The sequence below is a fragment of the Zootoca vivipara genome, chromosome 6, assembly GCF_965207765.1.
Source record: "Zootoca vivipara chromosome 6, rZooViv2.hap1.1, whole genome shotgun sequence".
Classification (NCBI taxonomy): domain Eukaryota; kingdom Metazoa; phylum Chordata; class Lepidosauria; order Squamata; family Lacertidae; genus Zootoca; species Zootoca vivipara.
In genome coordinates, this window is record NC_142589.1 from 60,291,030 (window position 1) to 60,314,605 (window position 23,576).

The 23,576-nt window shown below is 41.1% G+C and overlaps 1 protein-coding gene across 1 annotated transcript in view; it reads left to right on the top strand.

Moving 5' to 3' along the window:
* MACO1 (macoilin 1) overlaps positions 1 to 23,576 on the top strand; it is a 69,885-nt gene that overhangs the window by 19,784 nt on the left and 26,525 nt on the right. The window contains exons 2-6 of the mRNA XM_035118281.3: positions 7,703 to 7,844; positions 8,956 to 9,082; positions 15,329 to 15,452; positions 19,016 to 19,194; positions 21,069 to 21,567. Of these exons, the coding sequence (XP_034974172.1) occupies positions 7,703 to 7,844; positions 8,956 to 9,082; positions 15,329 to 15,452; positions 19,016 to 19,194; positions 21,069 to 21,567 (1,071 nt within the window). The remainder of the gene's footprint in view (positions 1 to 7,702; positions 7,845 to 8,955; positions 9,083 to 15,328; positions 15,453 to 19,015; positions 19,195 to 21,068; positions 21,568 to 23,576) is intronic.

Below are 23,576 nucleotides of genomic sequence, written 5' to 3' on the forward strand. Positions count from 1 at the left end.
GGGAGAATGGACAGCAACATCCCCGCCCCTCTCCTCCCCTGGACTGTGGGCATGGGAGGGTGCCCTCCACACTCTACCCCCCTCAGGGTGTGCCCCACATGCCCATCCCAGGTAGTGCAGGCATATGATCCACCGCTGTGAATACTGACTGCTTTGAAGTAGATGGACCTTTTCTTTAATTCCTCAAGGGTAGTTCATATGTTTTGGAAACTTCCCAAACAGAATAGTAAGGGAGCTTCTGTGTGGTGAATAGCCTCCATTAATAAAGCTGTTGTCACAACTATCACATCACAATGCCTAGATAGATCAATGGCATGTTAGGTCTGAGAATAGCAAATCACTGCTGATAAAAGCTGAAAGAACTCCCATTGTGTGAATTGTAGACCCTGGGGGCCATATAGTCTAATCCCCTGCAATGCAGGGATCTCAGTTAGATCATATAAGACAGAGTAAGGTGCAATAGAAGAATGTACCAGATAACAAGGTCTAGGTGCACCAGGAATAGATAACCTGTGTCCTTCCAGTTGCTTCTGGACTCCTGCTGTCATCAGCCCCAGCCAGCTTGGCAATAGTTGGGTCAGGGGTAATAGGAATTGCAGTCCACCAGTGTCTGGAGGGTCACAGTTTGCTCATCCAGGCTGTAGCTGTCATAGCCTGCCTATGCATTAAGATCAATGTCTGAGGCCCTGTTTTCGGACCCATCATCATGAACTGTTCGATTGGTGGGTCATAATCTCAGCATCTACAAGTGCCACAGGTTAGCTAGCCGCATGTTCATGATAATGCATTGAGAGTAACAACAAAAACTTGAGAGAGGTCAGTCAAAGGAGAACATGCTGGGTGGGAGGGTGATAATGCAAACAACTTACAGATGACTTGATTAATGAACATTCAGCCTGATTTGTTTGTGGGGAGATTAGATGACATTGCATCTAGTGTTATTCCACACTTTTCTGTGCATTTCCCTGTTACTTTCCTTATGCAGTCTGATATTCTAGGGAAGCGGGTTTGTTTCACAAGAGCTGTGAATCAGCTTTAATTGTGCAGCTTGAATTTGCTGAGATGTGACTGAATCCCACCTGAAAATAGTGACAGTCTGCAAGCACCTTGCATGCTGTAATTCTTTGCTATAAGTCCTAACAGAATGATCATTACATTGCCAAGCAAGATGTTTTGCTGTGGGCTTAAAGCAGGCATATCCACAGATATCAGTGTGGAATTATCCTGCCTTTACTGGGCAGCAATGAATGAACATATACTAAGAAATAGTTAAGCCTGTGGAGTGACGAATGCCCTTCTTCTGGCAGTTTGCCTATCAAGTGGACCATAGAGAACTACAGGCTACTCTCTGCTGTGAACAGTGGGCCCTTGGTTAGGGCAATGGTCGATGTGGGCAAACAGTGCCAGAATTGAAGACATAGCCCTTCTACCTCCTTCTTTCACTCTCAGCATATGACAGAAGGTTACAAAGCATTAAGGAATTAGAAGTAACTGCATGAACATTGCCCCTTCCTATTACACGTTTGTGACTTCAGTGATGTAGGCAACAGGTTCCTAGCACACTGACTTCGTGGGGATAGCTTTGTGGTACACAACAGGACTGGGGAAAATCACTTTCTGAAAATTTGATGCTTGTATTAAGGATATACTTCATTCAGCTCTTGCACAGCAGCATCTTACATAGTTGTTGCAATGGAATAAAATGGCACATAAAGACAGAGAAGAGTGGGGAGTGCAACAAAAGAAGGGAGAAATGAGATGAGCATAGAAAAGAGAATGGAGGAGGAATCTGAGAGGCTCGGTTAATTTCATTGTACACAGGTTGTACATTGACAATAAGGGTATTATTATGGTATATTATTATTATTATTATTATTATTATTATTATTATTATTAGCTCCAGAGAATTGCTGTAAGCCCCAGCAGCATGCAGTAGAAAGTGCTGCTGTTCAGGGTGCCCACACAGAGCCTGCAGGGCTGGTTTTCAGAGGAGTGTGGATGATTTAGGTAAGAGAAACTGCTACCTGCTGAAAAGGGGAAGATTCTCCTCATTTATTCAGCAAAGCTTGTGATCAAAATGTGTAATAACATTATGCAGAATCTGCAAATCAAACAAATCTAGAAGTCAGGCAAATCAATCTTTTGTTCTCAGGCCCAGTGGAGACAGTTCCTAATTTAGTGGCTTTTTCTTCTTAACTTGAGGGAATAGGATAAGTTTATCCTGGCAAAGAGGTGACTGTGAGGAGATATGATAGTCATCTTCAGATATTGAAAGGGCTGTCACATGGAGGGTGGAGCAAGCTTGTTTGTTTTTTTCCTTCTCTGGAGGGTAGGACCTGAATCAACGGATTCAAGTTACAAGAAAGGAGATTCTGACTAAACATCAGGAGGAACTTTCTGGCAGAAAGAGTTGTTTGACAGCGGAACAAACTCCCTTAGGAGGTAGTGGACTCCCCTTCCTTGAAGGTTTTTAGGCAGAGGATGGATGCTTCAGTTGAGATTCCTGCATTGCAGGGGCTTGGACTTGGACTTGATGACCTTCAGGGTCCCTTACAACTCTACGATTCTAGAATTGCTTGTTTGCTCTGAAGTGATATTCAAAAAACTTTGTTCTGCATTGCTATTCAGGTTTACTTGCAGGGCTTCCTTTTTTACTTCCTCTGGCAGCCTTGCTCATACCGTATCAAATTTCTTCAAGAGGTAGGAAGCTTTCTTCTTCTTCTTCTTCCTCCTCCTCCTCCTCCTCCTCCTCCTCCTCCTCCTCCTCTTCTTCTTCTTCTTCTTCTTCTTCTTCTTCTTCTTCTTCTTCTTCTTCTTCTTCTTCTTCTTCTTCTTCTTCTTCTTCTTCTTCTTCTTCTTCATTGAATTTTTTAGTCATGCCCAGGGAGCACAAAGCTACTAAAGACCAAACAAACAGGCAAGCCTCCTCCCCACATAGATACATTAAGACCAGAAAAGGCCTGTTCTCTTGTTGCCACACTCTGGACCTTTTGTGAAGGGGGCACATGATAAAGGGCCTTAGATGGTGACTGCAGGGTCTGGACTGTTTCATATGTGGAGAGGCGGTCTTTGAGGTATTGCAGTTTCTTTATCCTGCTAGACATGTTCCTGCTGCTGTTGGATGTATAAAGGGCCTTGACTCGAAATTATGCCTAGAGCCCGTATGCAGATATAATATTCCTGATCTACTGACCTGAGAATATCAGGGAGCATGTTGCTGCATATTGGTCCTTCCACCGCCTGTCTCTTGTCCAAATTCCCTCTCTTTTTGCATTAATTAGCACTTTTATAGTATTGTGTTGTGTCAGTGCAGAGTTGTAAACTGCTTAGCATTACAGTCGTACCTCGGGTTACGAACACGATCCGTTCCGGGTCGCAGTTTGTAACCCGAAAAGGTCGCAAACCGAGCGCCATTTTTGTGCATGTGCAAAGTGCCCCCCCCCCGCTTCTGCGCATGCGCGGAGCGCGCGCGCGCCGAAAACACTTCCGGGTTTGCGGAGTTCGTAACCCGAACTGTTGGTAACCCGAGCGGTTCGTAACCCGAGGTACGACTGTACTAATACTGTATTAAAAACAATGGGCCAGATGACCTAGGGCAGGGGTGCCCAAAAGAGGGCCAGATTTGATGAAGTGAACATGCATGGGGGCCGGCCACAGTTGTTGAGCTTTTTTTAGGATTGAACTTGTTGAGCTTTTTAAAGGATTTTACCCCAGAGCTAGTGGTAAGCTGCTTCTCCCCCCTCCAAGGAAGAACATCATGGCAAGAGGGAGATTAGTCTGGCCCCATCCTTCAGCCAGAGAAAGGGCAGCTCACCTTGCCCAAAAGAGCACTTTGTAACAAGAGCTAGTGACCGTGGGCTTATCTACACTTCCTCTTATCCTGCTGAATGCCAGTGCAGGTGCTTTAAATAAATAGCCATTATTAAAGATGTAGCACTATGCCATATTTAAAACCTACTATGGAAGGAGAGGGCAAAGGAGTTCATGAGTCCTGTGACACATTCCCAATCTCTTTATAGCAGTTAAGAGATTGAGAATGCCAAGTCTGCACTAGACTTCATATAAGCAGCTAAGAACTCTTATTATGGCTACAGTTATTTTGGTGGAGCAGGACAAATCATTGAAGTATGCACATGAAACCGGAGCCCAGGAGGTGGGTTACATTTGTACAACAATATCTTATTACAAGATCATTCTCCAGCAATTGTATAAGGTGTTATAAACTATGCAGATAAAGTTGTTTCCATTCTGTTGTACAGGCTTCCAGCACGTATGGTGGCTTTTAGACATTGTCTTGGAAATAAGAGAGCAAACCCTTGAAAAGCAAAATAGCATTGTGCATATTGTTCAGGGGTTGCCAGTGCTTGAAAGCTAGGGAAGGCTCTCAGTAATAGGTGGGTGTTGGCTAACTGCTTGAAAATATCTCAGTTTTAATTTGCTGTTGTAATGACCAAACTGGCTCTTCCTTTATTGTGTAATGTGTATTTCATTCCCTCAAAATAATTTCTTCAAACTATTCGCAGGAACTGGATGGAGTAATTATTCTGGTGAAAGATTGTGAGATGTCATCAGATGGGAAGGGTACTTTCTGTTGTGCTCGGGCAGTTAAATGATCCTAGAGGGTTGTTCAAGTTTATGAATTAACTTTTTGTATCCCATGCAACCTGACTTGATTACTTGGAGTGGGCGGGGGGGGCACATTATAGCAGCAGTTACACAAATAAATTAAGTTAATGTGAGTTTTTATTTGTTTTTAGTTGACTGTAATTGTGTCCCCCCCAAACAAAAATTATAGTTGTTATTTTTTGATAATATATTATTTTATCTTTTGTAAACTGCTTTGAGGTTTTCATTTTTAATCAGTGTATAAATTTTATGAAAGAAAATAAATTTCAAGGCAACTTGATAACACTGGACAACGCTTCAGGTTCTGACATTGTCAATGTATGCATTAATTTTTTAAGTTTGTTATGCAGAGTTCTTCCTGAGATCGATGCACTGAAGGTCTCTCTGTTTACTTCTAGTAGGGCCACTGGAAAAGCATAGAAGAGTAATACTTGGCTTACTTGCCAAAGTCAGACATAATGCCAAACAATTATTTCACACTGCCTGAGTGAGCCTTAGGCTTGTGTCCTCTCTCCTTCCCTCTCATTGCCCCATGTTTTATTTTTGTGGCAAACTGCAGCTTGCCATTGCATCCAGACTAGTAAACAATAATTTGTGCTTGCCCTCCAAACCAGAATTGGAAACTACAATATGATTGTGGGGGAAGAGGCAGAGAAGGAAGCAAGTGAGCCTGAAGTTCATTCACGCAATGCCAAGCCATAGTGGCCCAGTCCATCTGTTATCCTCTTTATTTCAGTTTGGATAGAGTGCCTGTTATCAGCAAGCCTTTCACAGGCAACATTGTAGTACAGTGATATTTCGGGTTACAGCCGCTTCAGGTTACCATACTTCCAGGTTTTGGTGTGCGCACACGGCAGAAGCACTAAATTGCACTTTGTGCATGCACAGAAGCGCCGAGTTACAACCTGCATGTGCTCAGACGCGGGTTGCGAACGCTGCAGGTTGCGAGCGTGCCTCCCACACGGATCACATTTGCAACCCGAGCGTCCACTTTACGTAGTTCTGTACAGAAATAAACCTGTTGTTCACCAAAGGTAAATCATGACTGCTATTGATGCTGTGATTAGCTGCTGTAAGTTTTTATTTGATTTTTAAAAATTGTTCCTATTTTGCACTTTCATCCTGGATGCAGAAGGAGAGATAAGGGGCATGGGAGCAGCTACAAAGTTTAGTTTCAACTATTGCTAACCTGTTTTATGCCATTTATTTTGGAATATCAAAATATTAACTAAAAAGCAGGGCCCTACCTTTTAAAATCTGTGAAATGCAGGTAATTGTGGTGTAAATGAATCTAGAAAGCTGAGGTGAGCCTTCATCAGTGATGTGGTTTGCACATAACACCAAGTTACAGTTTAGCTGAAGTGTGGTTTGTTTGAACATTGAAGCCCAGTGGAGTAACCATAGTTTGTTTTCTGGCAACAGCCCACAATGTGAAACCATATATTTTGGTTTATGAACCATGGCCTGTTTAAACTATGGCTTGGCATTATTCCTGAACCTAACAGCCTTACTTAACTATCATTTGTTTGGACACCACCACCCCCCCCATCCCTGATGCTTGCCAAGCTACAGAGGCATGAGGCAACAGCATCTGGAAAACAAACCAAGCTTTGGATAAATAACCCATGCCTGCTTGCTTGTATGTATGTGAGACAATTTGTGGTTCTCTGAACAATTGCGATCAGATGCTGTTTCAAATGTTAATCCAGCAAAGATAGCACCTTGCATTAGGAAATAATCATTGTCGTTAATTGGTAAACAGTGACTATTTTCTGAGATACTTTACTCTGAGATGGGGCATCTTGCTATGTTTTAATGAAATAAGCCTATTGTTAGTACTTAGCTTCATAGTTTTTCACACTCTCTGCAGTGCTGCTATGCAGTGCAGCTGCAAACAGTTTTATTCTTCACTTCCAACTTAATTCTCTGAACTTTTATGAGAACTGAAGTTTTTGTACTACTCTTATACGCATGTGACAGCTATGGATTCCAAGTTGCTGCAAAGAGACTTTGGCATTGCCACCCTCTGATTTTTATGTGAAATTCAGTTTGGGGCAAAATACAAGACTTCCGCATCCTTGTACAAATTACAGATTATATGAGCATTGCAAACTTATGCCCCAAAACTATAAACCAAAATTAACAACAGTGACAGATATGCTTTCTTTCTAATTATGAAAAGAGCTGCTAGCTGAAGCTATTTTCTAGAGTAGTGCAATATGCCTTTTTAAAAAGGAGTAGAAATTTTGCTTTGGCCACTGCATAAATATACATCTATACCTAGGGGCACACCGTCTGGCCCCCCAACTTTCTGTCCCCATTGAAGCCTCGCTTACCAGGGGTTGTGCATCTTCCCGGTTCCAGTGAAATCTGCCTCACTTACCCAGGGTCTCAGGAAGGTTGCATGTACCCTCTGGAGGCCTCCATGTGGTATCACAGGGCTCTCATGAGATCTTGCCCATGGCATGATAAACCATAGTTAATGGTTTACAGTACTTTAATTGTGAAGATAGGTCCTGCTTCACTTCCCTCTGAGAGCAACAAACTATATTCCTGGTGTAGCATCCAAACTAGCAACTGTAGTTTGTTTTGCTCCAAACAAGCCATGATGTGCAGCAAAGCTTTTTGGCTTAGCAGTATCATGCTGTGTGAAAGCAATCAGCATGTTTGTAACTTTTATTTATTTACAACATTTTATCTGTCCATTAACAAAAAGTACAGGTGTTTTTTTTAAACAACAACAACAACAACAACAACCGTAAAACATGAAATGCAGCATGGACATATCACAACCAAATTTAAACCAGCATCAACAGAAAACTGGCAACAGAAAACAATAGTGCCAAAGATCTATAAAGCTCTAAAACTTAAGTAAACAAGTTTTTAAAAATGTTTTCAGTTAAGTAGTGCAATTTTCAACACACACTGCCTCTTTCCCTGAACATTACATCTTCATGTAATAATAGTGTTTCCTCAAATGTATTTATTTTCAACAAGAAAAACATGTTCCTTTGACTGTTTTGGTACTGCCTATGTATGCTAAATTAATGCTTTGCTTTTTTTTTCTCTTTCTCAGTACATTTCTGTACCTGAAATTCCTGGTAGTTTGGGCCCTTGTGCTGCTGGCTGATTTTGTTTTGGAATTCAGATTTGAATATCTGTGGCCATTCTGGCTTTTCATCAGGAGTGTTTATGATTCCTTCAGATACCAGGGATTGGTATGTATAACAAAAAAGTGTGTGTGTGTGTGTGTGTGTGTGTACCAGCTTTTGGTCACTTTCACATTAAACCCTAGTTTAGTGAGATATGACGAGCTGCAGCAAACCTCAGGATTGTGTAGTTTACTTTTCTTCCTCCTGTACTGCTAAGATGAGGAATTCAGAAGCTTTTTCTTAACTATGGTTGGTTTGTGTCATCAAGGTCAAACAATAGTTATTAACTATGAATCCAGTCATTTTAATTATTGTACTGTACTGTTTTTAAAGGTTTTTTAACATTGCTGTCCATTGCCCTGATGTTATGCGAGACGGTGGTATATTATTATTATTATTATTATTATTATTATTATTATTATTATTATTATTATTATTTAAATAAATAAATAAATAAATAAATAAATAAAGCTGGCTTTTAAAAAGTAACTGTAGTTATTATTAACCACAGTTCCAAATCTGGATGACATGGCATGCTGTGGTTAAGCAAAAGCAAAAATGAAAGCTTCTGCGCATTCCCTCCCAGCTGGGAGGTCTAAGACCAAGTCTTGCTGCAGCTCTTTCCTAGTAAACTGTAGTTTGTCATAATTGCCTTGAGCTCCTGGGACAAAAATGCAATCAATCAAGCAAGCAATTTCACAATGGTTGGCATGATTTTTCTTCACTAATGCTATTGATGGAGCAGCAGGCTTGCACACTGCAGGGATACAAAGACTTCTGATAAGTATGTTTTTGCTCAAGCTGCCATCTTTGCTGCTACAGGTAGTCCTCTGGATATGGTGTCAGAAAGATCACTGTGGTGACATAGGGCCAAACAACACATGACAAAAAGCATGTGGTTTTTTTTCAATTGTGTGTATCTGGTTTGTGTGATAAGTTGAGGAGTGACAGATATGAATCTATGGTAAAAGAAATGCCCATTTACAATGCAGTAGTAATCAGAAACAATGGTAACAGGAAAATATTGATAATAAAAGACTTGCGATTCATATAAAAGATTCATATAAAAATAATAAAAAATAAGAAACCATTGCAATGCATTGTTTGAAGACTGTTCAGTGCAATTATTTTAAAATTTTAACATACTCTTTCTTCTGCCCCTCCTCTTTTTCTTTAGGCCTTTTCAGTATTTTTCGTCTGTGTAGCATTTACATCAAATATCATATGTCTGCTCTTCATACCAATACAGTGGTTGTTTTTTGCTGCCAGCACCTATGTTTGGGTACAGTATGTCTGGCACACAGGTAAGTCACATTCATTACACTAAATGTTAAATGTAAATCTTAGAGCATGATGCAAAATAATGGTTACTGGTTATTTTCTCAAAAGTCACATGTAGTCACAGTTAGATCAGCCTCCTGTTGCTTAATTTGGTAGTACTGAATTCAAATTGTCTATACTGTATATTTGAATTTAGTCTTCAAATATACATTGTAGCCTTCAGGTTTAACATTTCTTAGTCCTCATCAATATTGGATATGTTTTATATGTTTGCTGCCATTTGCTCTTTTGAGAGGTAGGATGGGATAGAGATCTATATATATCAGGCATCCCCAAACTTCGGCCCTCCAGATGTTTTGGACTACAATTCCCATCTTCCCCGACCACTGGTCCTGTTAGCTAGGGATCATGGGAGTTGTAGGCCAAAACATCTGGAGTGTCGCAGTTTGGGGATGCCTGATATATATAAAAATGTAAAAATCATGAAAGTGTGGGATCCACTTTTCTCCGCTTGACCGATCGTCCTGAAATTTTGACACAACGATCCAGGCCACTCCCCGAGTGTTGTTAGAAAAAAACCCCCACACATCTCACACCTCCGCAGGTAACAACCTGTTTTTCAACAAAGTAAAATGGCACCCTCAAGTGGATTTCCTCCCACAGTACACCCCCTCCCTTCCTGTGAAATCTACACCACACCCACAAACCAAATAATGACATCATCAACCAAGCAACTGAAACCACCAAGGCGGCCATTACCAGACCCCTAGGCCCCTGCCAGGCTGCCTGGCCCCCACTAGGCCTGGGGGGGGGAGGACGAGCGCCCGGATCGCAGGTCGCAGCACCGCCTTTGTTTTATGTAGGCCCCTGCCAGGCCGCCAGGCCCCCACTAGGCCCGGGGAGGGAATAACCCACAGCAACGCACTTGGGGGCACGGAAAGGGGTTTTTACTTTAAAATTTAGCGGGCGTTGTGTCACATGCGAGGCTCCGGCGGCCATTTTAAGTAAGGGCAGTCATGCCCCTTTTAACCTACGCTTTATACTATGATTGCAAGCCTCTGCGTCTTTAAAAACAACAACCATGCACTTTCTCTCCCCAGTTTAAGTCCTCAGATATTTGCAGTGGCCAACCCCCACCCCCCCATTTACAATCTCCTACCTTCCCCTTGCCACTTCCTGGGTTTTTTATGGAACCGAACAGCTCAGGTGCTTCGGAGCTCGCCTTCTGTTGCTACGGGGCTGTGGGTCTTCGCTATTTGAATCCCCCCCCCAGTTGGGCTTATTAAAGTACTTCTCTAGGTTCCTTGGGTCACCTACTCCAAAATTAGAAAATCTAAATAACAAAACCAAAACCAAAACACACAACAACGTCCAAATCATACAATACCCACCAAAATAAATGACAACCCCAAAAATAAAATAAAACAATAATAACTCCTGCTTCTCATGTTCTTATTTCAATTTTTTTTAATCTAAATATATATAAATGTTCACGATGTGTGCGCAATGTATGGCGATACAGGGGGGAGGGGACAACACCCCCTGGGGAAAACAGAGGGAAGGGTGTCCTATCGAAACACAGGGATGAGCCAGGGGGTTAGTGGGAGGAGGCGTGGGATACGTCATGGATCGGGACAGGGTGGGGGGGAATCACAGGGATGACCCACAGCAACGCGTGGCTGGGCCAGCTAGTAATATAATAAAATAAACAAGCTTGCTTATATGAGAATGAACTCTGGAGTCTGAGGCCTGGCACTCAGTGTACAGTATTGTGAACTGCACTAGAGCATTTTTAGCATTAGGGATCTTGGCCTTTCAGGGTATGCATTTTCTTCTTTCTTTCAGGGCATACTTTCCACATTTACTTGCATGCTGTAGAACTTATGCATTGCATAGGATTCTAGGGCATATTCTAAGGTACATGCTCAGATCATGCAGGACACTGCTCTGCCTGTTGAATCTCCTGACAATCTGCAAAAAAACTGAACTGTGTCTTAGAACACATTCTAGGGGAAACTTCTACTAATTGGCAAGTTGTCTTTCAGGGATGTTTGCTACTATTACTGATTTTTTTTCTTACATAAGAATCTTAGATTTCTGATAGATAGTTTGCAAACATAAGGAGATCTCCTGGAAGAAGATACAAAATTGTTTCATAAACATACTTAAGGGAACGATTCATATGCTACTAGCAGCACAGGTACCCTTTCCCCATAACTTCTTCCAGTGCTGTGTTGATAACAATTGGATGCAGAAACCATGTAGGTGACTTTTTAAATAGCCAATTGTTTGGCTGCCTGTGGTCAATGTGAATTGTCTCCAGGCAACCATACGGAGCAGCTTTGGACAACTGGAAGTGTGTTGGTTCTTTAAAGCTGTTGGTGTGCCACAAATAACTTCACATATATTTATTTAATATGGTCTGAAAAAGACTTTCAGGCTTTGCTTAGATGCAGTGAGAAACCATTGTTTTCCACTACAAGAATGAATAGTGATGTTGTCTCTTCTTTCATGCCTGCAAGGAAGAGACACTTTCAATTTTAAATGAACCATCATTCCCTGTCACATTTGTTATGGAACTCTCATTTCTTTAAACTATGGTGTGCTAGAACATAACCATGGTTTGAATGTGGTTTGTTCTCACGAGCCCTAGTTTCAGCAAACCACAGTTCCCTGATGTCACAGGAGCACTAGCTTAGTTTAAAACAGAAAGCAACAGCTTTCAGTCTCCTTCTTGCAGGCGTGAAAGATGGAGAGAGAGAGCATGTGCTTTCTCTTAAACAGGCATCCCCAAACTGCGGCCCTCCAGATGTTTTGTTTTCTTTTTAAAAAAATGTATTTATTGGTTTGTTTCTGACATACACAAAACTGACACACCAAAATAGAAAAAAAATAGAAAAAATACAGAAAAACAAAACAATAAAAAAGAAGCTATCATTATATAAACTCATTTCATAACTCAACTTCGACTTCCCCGCCCCTCCCTTTCCGAGCCTTTGTATTATCCCAATTTACACAGCTTTCAAATTATAACCATATTACACACAGTCATTATACTTTACTATTCATTTATACTGATCACTTATTTTTTAAGAAAAAAATAAATAAAAATTATTCAACTAACTTTAACCAAATCTCACTTCCAATACCGGTATACACCTCTTTCAGATTAAGACCATATTCTAATATATCATTATACCTATCTTTCATATTTTACCAACCCTCTACTGTCTCCCCTTAGCCTATTATTTTTCTTTAAAAATACTCTATCTTGCTGAATCTAAAACCTATTTCTGACCCATTACAATTCCCACTACCCCCCTCTATCCCCTGGTTAGCAATTCCCTGATTGACAATCCTTCATACAGTCCAATTTCATACCATGTAAACTGTCCCATTCAAAATGCCTCTTCGCTTCCAACCCACACCATCTCTAATCCACTTCAACCCACCTCCTCCCCACCCCTTCTTCTGTTGTTCCACTTTCTTAACCCCCTCCCACCTCCATCTTTTCCCTTTCTTATCCTCCCATGTGTCTTGGCTTTTGCCTGGTGCTCGCCTCCCTCCTCTCACTAGGAAGGTTCAGACCCAGGACACGTCTTGATCCTTTACCACTGCCTGGTTGATTTTACCAGGAACCTGGTCCCTCTCTCTCACTGAGGGATCCGCATCCTGGATTTTTTCTTCTTTTAGAGCATCCTGGTTGTAGTCAATACTTTGTGCAACTTCTCTCACTAGTTGCACTGTTTCCACATTTTGTCACTCTTCTTGTCCATCCTCTATTAAAACTTTAATATTTTTAAATTCCAAAACCTCTGCATGTGGCTCCTGATTGTCTTTGGGAATAAGTTGTTGTAGTGTTTCAGTGAAGATCTGTGTGTTTCTTCTATATATCTGCAATTCTCCCAACACTTCTTGAGCTTGTTCCAAAATACATTGTAGCCAGTTCTTTTCCATCTTGTGACTTGATGTTTTGACTGGCTACGTCCTTTATCTTCTCATGTTACAATATGGAGCTTGGGCTGATGTGCCAGAGACAGTGCCCTTTCCTTTTTGTCCACCAAGTTCCCTTCAATCTGTACTCTAATGTAATTCCTTTGTCCCAATTTTAAAATCCAATCTTTCTTTCCAATTTCGCAATCATAGAAAATCAAGTCCCTCTAAAATTCACCCAATTAAATCTCTCTTTTTTTCCAAGTTCAAAAGTTCATTTAATAGGAAGCTTCCTCGACTGGCGAAGTCACAATGGCGGATAATCAGTTTCCAGTTTTCTGCCCCCAGGGTACCAAAGGGCTCGTTAATACACCTTATAAACTTTTGCGGATTTCAACAAAAAATAAATTCTCCTTCCCTTGGCTCCACTGCCACAGGAAAGGGTTCCAGCTTAATTTTTAAAGAAAGTCAGAGTCCCGTTCCAGCTCTATGGCTGCAGGCTCGGTAGCTGCGTTGTGATTTTCTCGGTGGGGGGGGGGACGGATGACCACCGTTTCCTCTTTAAATTTCCCTCCCAAGGCCAAATTCTTTTAAAGTCCAAATCCAAGAAATGATTACTCACATGTCCATTTTATATGTATTGGAGGTATCCATCGCTCATTTAGTCGCCGGCACGGAGCTTTGCGCCTCAGAGGTAGCGAATTGACCCACGGCTCCGTCCCGCTCTTTCCACTCACGGCGCTCCCAAAAAAAGAGCTTGCCGGGCAGCAAGCGGGGCTTGGTGAGCTCAGCTGGGTACCCCACGTCCCTGGAAAGCACAATCTAGGGGTTCTCCAGGAGGCTGCGGTGCACCTGCAGCCTCCCCCCCCCCGTGGCGCTGGGGACCTCGGAGACCGAGAAATCCCCCGCCGATCGACAATGGCGATAGACCGGAAGTCCCCCTGCATATTTTTATGCAGCCGATGCTGCTGGTGAGCAGCCACAGAGTTAACCTCTAGAGCAGGCACCCCCAAACTGCGGGCCTCCAGATGTTTCGGCCTACAACTCCCATAATCCCTAGCTAATTTTGGAATTGTAGTCCAAAACATATGGAGGGCCGAAGTTTGGGGGTGCCTGCTCTTAAACATACTATTTGTATCAGACAAAATGATGATGATAATAATTATTTATACATACATACATACATACATACATACAAACATAGCCTGCCCATCTGGCTGGGTTTCCCCAACCACTCTGGGCGGCTTCCAGCAAAATATTAAAATATTTATCAAATATTATAAGCTTCCCTAAACAGGACTGCATTCAGGTGTCTTCTAAAATTCAGATAGTTGTTTATTTCTTTGATATCTGGTGGGAGGGCATTCCACAGGGCGGGCGCCACTATCGAGAAGGCCCTCTGCCTGGTTCCCTGTAACTTCGCTTCTCGCAGTGAGGGAACCACCAGAAGACCCTTGGCACTGCACCTCAGTGTCCAGGCAGAATCTTCACTGTACTGTCTTCAGTGACTGCTGAAAACATTTTGTTTAGACAAGGCTATCCAGATGTCTAGAATGCTGATGTGTTTTTAGTTGATTGATGGTTTTCATTTTTTGAATGTTGTAAGTAGTTTTAATTTTTTTTACTAATAATATTATTGCTTTATTCTTTATATAAACTACTTTGAAGATTTTTTACAATCAAGCAATGTATAGATTATATGAAGTAAATAAATAAATAATAAAATACTATGATACCGTAACCTGTGAGAGGTCTACTGCAGGTAATACCAGTCTGCAACCATCACCTGAGGAATTTCATTCTGCTACTCTGTACTCTCACATTCACAAATGTAATCTAGCTATGAAAAACTTGAGAAAAACAAGGTGGGAATTGACATTTGTCCAGCTGCAATGGATAATCAACAATGTATTTAATTCTCCTTCTAAATAGCAATAAGAAGTTTACTCAGTCAATTAGATAATCAGAATAAAATAGACAAAGTGCTGTTCTCTAATTTATGGAAGCTAACTTCCCCCAACCACTAAATGAAAGGTTCTGACCTTAAAGTCATATATATATTTGTTAAGGGAGTACTAATTTCCTTATTTTCCTAGGACTTCACCTTTTCTTTCCAATGTATTGTTTTCATTTAATTTCTAACCACCTTCAAACTGCTTACAGAACACATCTCCATAGCCAGCTGGTTTCAAAAGGGAAATGCATTTTAGTTCTAGATCTAGCATAACAAAGCTTTTTATTTTCTTTTTCTTAGTTTATAAAAGCCATGTCTTAAGATTTCTGACTTCCTTTTGGATGTTAATGATGCTTGATTTCTGCCTGTCTGTCTCCAACAGAGAGGGGCGTGTGCTTACCAACAGTATCGCTGTGGATACTATTTGTTTATATTGAAGCAGCAATTAGATTTAAGGATCTCAAAAACTTTCATGTAGACCTTTGTCGACCTTTCGCTGCACACTGGTAAGTTTTCCTCCGCTGTCACTGTTTTTCTTTGTAGTATTCTCTCAGATTTATGATCTCATCTGTTATTCCTAAGCAGACTGTACTTTAACCATCAAAGGTGTCAAGCATGTTACAGCTGCATTTGTGAAAATTTAATTTTTCAGAGTTCTTTGAACTGAGTTGTATGTCATAACAGAGGTAGATTTCTCTGTGTCAGTGTGGCCAGGTGGGGGAGCTTCCCAGACATTCATGCTGAACCCTCATAAGCACTTTCTATAGATATAGCAATGTGTTGCTTTTTAAACTTGTGGTTTATTCATGGGCTATTTGCAAAAGGACTTTTAAACAGCAATGCCTGTTCCCAATAACAGAGCAGACACACACAGTAAAACTTACCAGTTGATGATCAGGGGTAAAATCCTGCTAAGTGGAGGTTAAATCCTGCTGCATTGGCTGCCTGCTCTACTGTAGCAGGGTGGCTGGGGCACACAGCCAATGTAAAATCAAGCCCTATGCAACAGCTGGTACTGTTACGGAAAATCTGGGTGTGAGGCTGCTGTGCCACCCAGGCACCCAGATTTTTCGTGACAGTACAATCCTCTCATCAGAATGACGTCAGCTGATTAGTGAGTGGGCCTCATGAGCCAAATTTGTCCCCTTGCAGGCCAAGATTGACACATAGGCTGGAGGTTCCCTACCCTTGGTTTAAGCCCTAACCCTATCCCCTGGATAGCTCAGTTAGTTAGAGCGTGGTAATGGCAAGGTTGCATGTTTGATCCCCCTGCATTGCAGGGGGTTAGACTAGATGATCCTTGGGATTCCTTCTATGAAGTGATCCATCCTCCAAACACCTGATAATTATGGTTAACTTTAACCCTGACTTAGTGTGGAAGGATAAATATTCACCATTTATTACAGGGGTCAGCAAACTTTTTCAACAGGGAGCTGGTCCACTGTCCCTCAGAACTTGGGGGGGGGGGCAGACTATATTTTTTTGGGGGGAATGAACACATTCCTATTCCCCACAAGTAACCCAGAGATGCATTTTAAATAAAAGCACACATTCTGCTCATGTAAAAACACCAGGATGGCCCCACAGATAACCCAGAGATGCATTTTAAATAAAAGGACGCATTCTACTCATTTAAAAACACACTGATTTCTGGACTGTCCACGGGCCGAATTTAGAAGGTGATTGGGCTGGATCCGGCCCCCAGGCCTTAATTTGCCTACCCATGATCTATTATATAATGGTCTGAAGACCTTAATGCCTTTACTACATTTGAATGTACTTTTTATAAATGTACTATCAGCTTTGCTTGGATACCTGTTCAGATATTTGGATGACATATATTGATCTGTGTGTGCAAATTAAGTTTAATGTTTTTGTTGTGTTGGGTTTCTTTGTTTCTTTGTTTTTGCCCCCTTTTTTGTTTGTTCTTTCTTTAATAAAGTGGGGATAAGAGAATTAGTTTAAAAAACACCATTGCTTAGCATGATTTGTGAACCAGGCCATTGTACTAGTCCTGCTTGTGATTTCTCCTTGCAATTTTACATGGCCAGTTTGTGCTGTGTATTGGGGTACTTTTACATATTTAATTTGGCTTTTTTACCCAATATATAATTTCCTTTTAAAATTGCTGCCCATTACCCAACAGCTTACCTTCTTTACAGTTACAATTTTAAAAACTTGGTTACTGAATTTATTTGTCACTTTCATAGAGGCTAAAGGTAAAGGTAAAGGGACCCCTGACCATTAGGTCCAGTCGTGACCGACTCTGGGGTTGCGGCGTTCATCTCGAGTTATTGGCCGAGGGAGCCGGCATACAGCTTCCAGGTCATGTGGCCAGCATGACAAAGCCGCTTCTGGTGAACCAGAGCAGCACATGGAAACGCCGTTTACCTTCCCACTGTAGTGGTACATATTTACATACTTTGAGGTGCTTTTGAACTGCTAGGTTGGCAGGAGCTGGGACCAAGCAACAGGAGCTTACCCCATCGCAGGGTTACGAACCACCGACCTTCTGATCAACAAGCCCTAGGCTCTGGTTGAACCCACAGCGCCACCTGCTAATTGCATTAATTGCTAGTGAAGTTCTTCTGAAGTCAACATGGTTCAGTTGATGGAATGAAGCCATGGACCACACCTTTTATTAAAATTAGTGGGTTGTAAAACTATAATTAATTTGGGTAATTAATGTAATTAAATGTAGAAAATTAATGTACTGTTTTAATATAATGTATGTGGTCTAACACAGTGAATGCCAAATGCAATTTTAAAAAAAGTTTACTTAAATTCCTTCAGACACCTCCTAGCTGAAAATGTAACTGTTCTGACTGCTCTGGATTCCTACTTTCTGTTAGCTGTTCTGTTAGAGAAAAGTTTATTGTTGCCTTTTCATCTTTAACCCCAACATTCATTCAAGGAGCTCAGTGCAGCATACATGTCTTCCCCCACCAATGCCATTTTGTCCTCACAATAACTCTGTGATATGTGTTAGACTGAGGGAGAGTGCTGGCTCACAGTCTCCCCATGAGCTTTTGGCCACCTGGGTCATAACTTCAATGCATGGAACAATTTTTTCATAAGGATAGCACAATGCTCTGCCATCCTTGGAGCAAAATAGCTACCCCACTCCCCACAAGCATTGCCGTCACTGCTCCTGCTAAGTGTCAAATGTGGTGATAGACTGAATGTGCAAATGCTGCCATGGTGCTCTTGTGATCTGAAAACTATGGAGCTGCTGAAGCTAAACATCTTGGCTGCACAGAAGGCTTCCAGCAGCAGGGTTGAGCAGTAATTCTAGCTACCACTTGGATAAGGGGTACTGGGGACCCTTTTCCGTCCAAGAGATGCATTCCCTAATAAGAAATCTTCTGGCAAAATGGAATTCCAGCCATGGAAATGTCAGAGGTTTCTACACAGACATTTCTCCATTCTCCATCCAGGCAGCAGAGAAGCATTATTACAGTTCAAGAATACATTTCAGCTAAGCAAAAGTACAGAGAGCAGGTGCAGAGAGTGCTAGTGAGTGGTGTGCCCTGTAAGGGTCCGGGGGCTGCATAGAGAGGCTTAGAGGGCTGCATTTGGCTCCCAAGCTTGAATGTCCCCAGCCCTGACTTTGGGAGAGTCTGCACTTGAGCCAGATGACTTGGGCAAGGGACATCTCTTCCCCCGCCCCACCCCGGTTCCTTGTTTCACATTTTTTAGGCTGTGCTGCCATGTGTGTTCACCTGTTTAATGTAACTTGTATCTTGTCTAGCTCTGATCTCATCACCCAGTAATGCTGCCAACACCACCAATAAATGATACATATAAGATTTTGCTCTGTCATTTCTCTTGATAGCATGCAGTGGAGTTATTCATGGTCCTAATCCAGTAGTACATTTCTCTTCTTACAATTTGAAGTGTGATTATTTATAAGTGAATAGCAGGACCATGTCGTTGTTTTCTGTAGAGAACTGTTTCTGATAAAGAATGTAATCCTGATTATACTATATTTTGTGGCATGCTGGGCATTTTATTAGTTTGCTTGTATTGTCTATGTTAACAAAGTCCCCTCTTCTCTTTCTCTCTCTAGTATTGGCTATCCTGTTGTGACTCTGGGCTTCGGCTTCAAAAGTTATGTCAGCTATAAAATGCGATTAAGAAAACAAAAGGAAGTGCAGAAAGAGAACGAATTTTACATGCAGCTTCTTCAGCAAGCTTTGCCCCCAGAACAACAGATGCTACAAAGGCAAGAGAGAGAAGCAGAGGAAGGTAAGCTTTTGCTTAGCACAGACCTGGTGCTAATGGTTTGCAAATTTAGAATCTGAAGAAGTGTGCATGCACACAAAAGCTCATACCAATAACAAACTTAGTTGGTCTCTAAGGTGCTACTGGAAGGAATTTTTTTATTTTGTTTCGACTACGGCAGGCCAACATGGCTACCTACCTGTAACTGCAAATCTAGAACCAGCCTTGTTAATATGTGTTCCTCTACTCTGCCTTTTTCCCACTCTCCCTGCTCTTATTAACCACGAGTTCTCAATCCAGATGCACCAACACAATCCACTGTTAGCATAAACAATTGGTCTTGTCTCTGTGCAATCATGTTATTGGGTTCTGCACCTATGCAGGATGTCTTTGTAAACTTCCCTGCTCGTCTCCTCTCCTTTGGAGGCAACCATTGGCCAATTTAAGCATCCCCAAGAGAGATGAGGGCTTTCCCATTCAGTTTTCATCTGACCACCAGCATTGCTGGAGACTTTCCTTGGAACTCTTTTCTTATTTATTCATTTCGCTTATTAAGACTCCACCTTCTGTATGTTAAGAAGCGATTCTGAAGCTGTTAGCTGTTTTATATTATTGATTTCAATAAGATCAGTGAATTACTTTTCCTGGGGCAGGGTGAATATTTGTGTGTGTGTTTAGGACTCTAGAATTTTCTCAGTCAATTCAATTAAGCAACTTAAAAAACTTCTTTGATTTTTTTAAAAAAAGGATTACCTAATTAACCAGGCAGTGGAATTTATAAAGTATTTTAAAAATACAAGTATTTATAAAAACTGCATATGAAAAGCACAATCTTAACCTCCTTAGCTCTCCTTAGCTCTCCTCCCTCAGACAGGAGGGACTCCTCTGCTATGACACACAGGTTGGACATTAAATAATGGGAAAGTGCATTTTGATTCAAAACAATCATTTTTAACTCATATGAAAATTTTATTAACCCTAAATCATACAATTAATAAGATTTATTTAGCTAGGCACCCTACTTTTTCCCTTTGGGGAAGCAGGTTAAATGAGCTTCCCTTAGTATTTTAAATCTTGCTGAATGTTTGAAGTTTATGAAAGTAGTTGCTGTATTGATTCCTACAGTTGTTTTTAATTGAACTGTTTGGGTTTATGCATCATGAGAACAGTCATATTGCAGACAGCTCTTCAGGGTGCTTTAATGGAGAAATGTACTAGACTAGGGATCTGCAACAAAATGCTGTAGTGTGGAGTGCTGTTGTTTAGGATTACAGCCAATCCATTTCATACCCTCCCCCAACTCTGTTTTCTGTGTTTTCCTCTTAACAGTCAGTTAGTTTACTTCCCTCCCCCCCTCTAGTAAACTAGAAGACCTGTAAAATGAGATAATTGTAACAACTGTATCTTCTTTTATAGTTGTATCTTCTTTTTAACAATATATTGTAAGTATGTAATGTGCAATAAATTTAATAAAGTTTTGTTTAAAAAAAAGTCAGTTAGCATTCTGTGACTGCTGAGCACACTCAGACTTCACTGGGCTGTGTCTAGGTTCTCTCCACCACACCACACCCCCAAAAAACAATTATATGTTTTTTCCAAATAATTTTGTACTTCTGCAAGCTTGGCTGAACCCCACCACCCTTGTGTGAAGAAAGTGTTGTTTTACTAGATAAGCAGCAGCACTCGCAGTCTAAACATAGGAAATTGTGAGACTGGTGATACAATATTTCCTATATGTCCTGTATGAGTTTTATATGTGTTGAAAGAAACTGCTTGTTTATTTGTTTTCAGATCCTTAATATAAATGGTGAGGAGGACATGAGGTTGAGAATATGTGATACTTCTTATTAAAGTTTTAAATATTGCCTCTTTTCTTTCTCCTTTTTTTGGTATTGCAGCAGCCAAAGGATTGTCTGATATGGATTCCTCTATACTTTTGCAACACAATGGAGGCATTCCAGCCAATAAAAAGTTATCTTCAACATTACCGGAACTTGAATATAGAGAAAAAGGAAAAGAAAAAGATAAGGATGCCAAAAAACATAACCTTGGAATAAATAACAATATTTTGCAACCTGTAGACTCTAAAATACAAGAAATTGAATATATGGAGAACCATATCAACAGTAAAAGATTGAATAATGATCTTGTGGGAAGTACAGAAAACCTCTTAAAAGAGGACTCATGCACTGCATCATCCAAAAATTACAAAAATGCTAGTGGAGTTGTGAACTCCTCACCTCGCAGCCACAGTGCAACTAATGGGAGCATCCCTTCTGCATCAGCTAAAAATGATAAAAAACAGAAATGCACTAGCAAAAGCCCTAGTACGCATAAAGACTTAATGGAAAATTGTATTCCCAATAACCAGCTAAGCAAACCAGATGCACTGGTAAGGTAAGGTTGATATGTTAGTGACCTAGTTTCCTCTCGACTCTTACTTTCTTGCTGTTTCTTTTCCCAGTAAGTTAAAATGCCTTTAAAGGATTTGGGCTTGTGCATGGTTTGGATTGGGTGCAATCTATTCCTGCAGTATTGTTGTGCGATCAATATCTAAAGAAATGAACTAGGAATCTGTGAGTTCTGTTCCTAGTTATGGTGTTAACTACAATAAGCTTACTTGGTGCAGAATTACACAACTATTTTTTTCCTGTGGTCTGCATAGGAAGGAATAATTAATTTTGGGGATCAGGCTAATGAGCACAGTTTCTTACATTTGCCTGTGCTTTGCATGCATTTGTATCTGGAAATACTTCTTACTTTTTCTAATAGTGTCTTTCTTGAGGTATACAAAAAATTAATGTTATTTCTTGAATATTACTCACATGGGAGAACTGAATAATTCTGGATTAAATGATACCATCACTTTTTCAAAACCGGATTAAAGACTCTGCTTCCAAATACATCAGGATTTGGACATGCTATGGTCTTCAAGATGAAATAATTTATTGGTTTTGTGTGTTTAAATGTTTCTTCCTGGAGTAGAATTGCAAATGATGCATATATAGTGCACTTCATAGAAATGCTTGCTGGTAAATCCATCCTGTGGGTGGGAAGAGTGATGGAGAGTAAACATTATTAGCCATAAAATAAACCAGAAGTTACATCTTGGTTTACTAAGATTAATCTGAGGTTAAAGGCTTGGTCTGGGGGCAGTTGTAACTGTTGATAAAACAACACTCATGCAAAACCTAAAATAAAAATGCTAGATCCCCCAAACCATAGTTGACTACTATACCACTCACCATGTTGACAATTATGTCACTTTCTGGTGAGTATGGCAAGCAGAGTCCAAGCCTTTCTCCAGCTTTGAGCTGGGATTGTTCCAGTAACTGCGTTGCTCTGCTCTCAGAAGCACCATGCAACTACACAGATTCTCACACTCTCCAGATTCAAACTGGAATAAAAGGCTGAGGCTTCTTGTTTAGGGTGTTGGGCTGCGTAGGAGCTTGGAGTGCCTTGGCAGCCCAGCACAAAAACAATCCCCTGCCTGAGTCCAAGTTTAGAACTGAAGAGGCGGACAAAGATCATCCCCGTGGTTGCAGTAGACTGACACAACTGTGAGGGCAATACTCTTCTCTCTTTAGCTCCAACTCAGAGCTGGGGACGGTGGTAGGGGCTTTTCCCTCACCTTGTACATACATATTTTGAAGTGAATCCCATGAGAGCTGGGACTTGCTTCTAAGGATATAGAATAATAGTGTCAAAGAGCATACTGTTATGGGTTTGCAGGGAGCCAGGATCCCCGGAAATTCCTGGGTGCCATGTTCTCCCCATAATTTCTGAAATGTGGGGATTGAAGTCAAGCCAGCTTCCTGAGGAGTTGGGCTTAAAGTGGTGCCATGCAAGAACGGAGACAAGTGAATTGAAAAGTAGAACAAAGTTTCGCAACATATTTTCAGAGACATCAGTCCCCAACTCTGCTCTATTATTAAAGCAGAAGTATAGGCATTTCCAGATTATTTTACCTGTGGCATATATGATAAACCACTCCATGCTGAACTTAAGCAGGTTTGGGTCTGTTCAGTGACTGGGTGGGAGACCGCTGGAACTCAGGGCAGCAAGCGTGGGGTTTCTATGATAGAAGAAAAGTGGGATATAAATGTACTTAGGTAAATAACATTTAAAAATAAAATTCAAAACAGTTTCCAAAAAACAAAACCATAATTTAAAATACCATAAAATTACTAAAGACAAACTCAATAAAACCAGTAGAAAAGAACAAAGCATTAAATGGTGGCGCTGTGGTTTAACCACAGAGCCTAGGGCTTGCTGATCAGAAGGTCGGCGGTTCGAATCCCTGTGACGGGGTGAGCTCCCGTTGCTTGGTCCCAGCTCCTGCCAACCTAGCAGTTCGAAAGTACGTCAAAATGCAAGTAGATAAATAGGAACCGCTACAGCGGGAA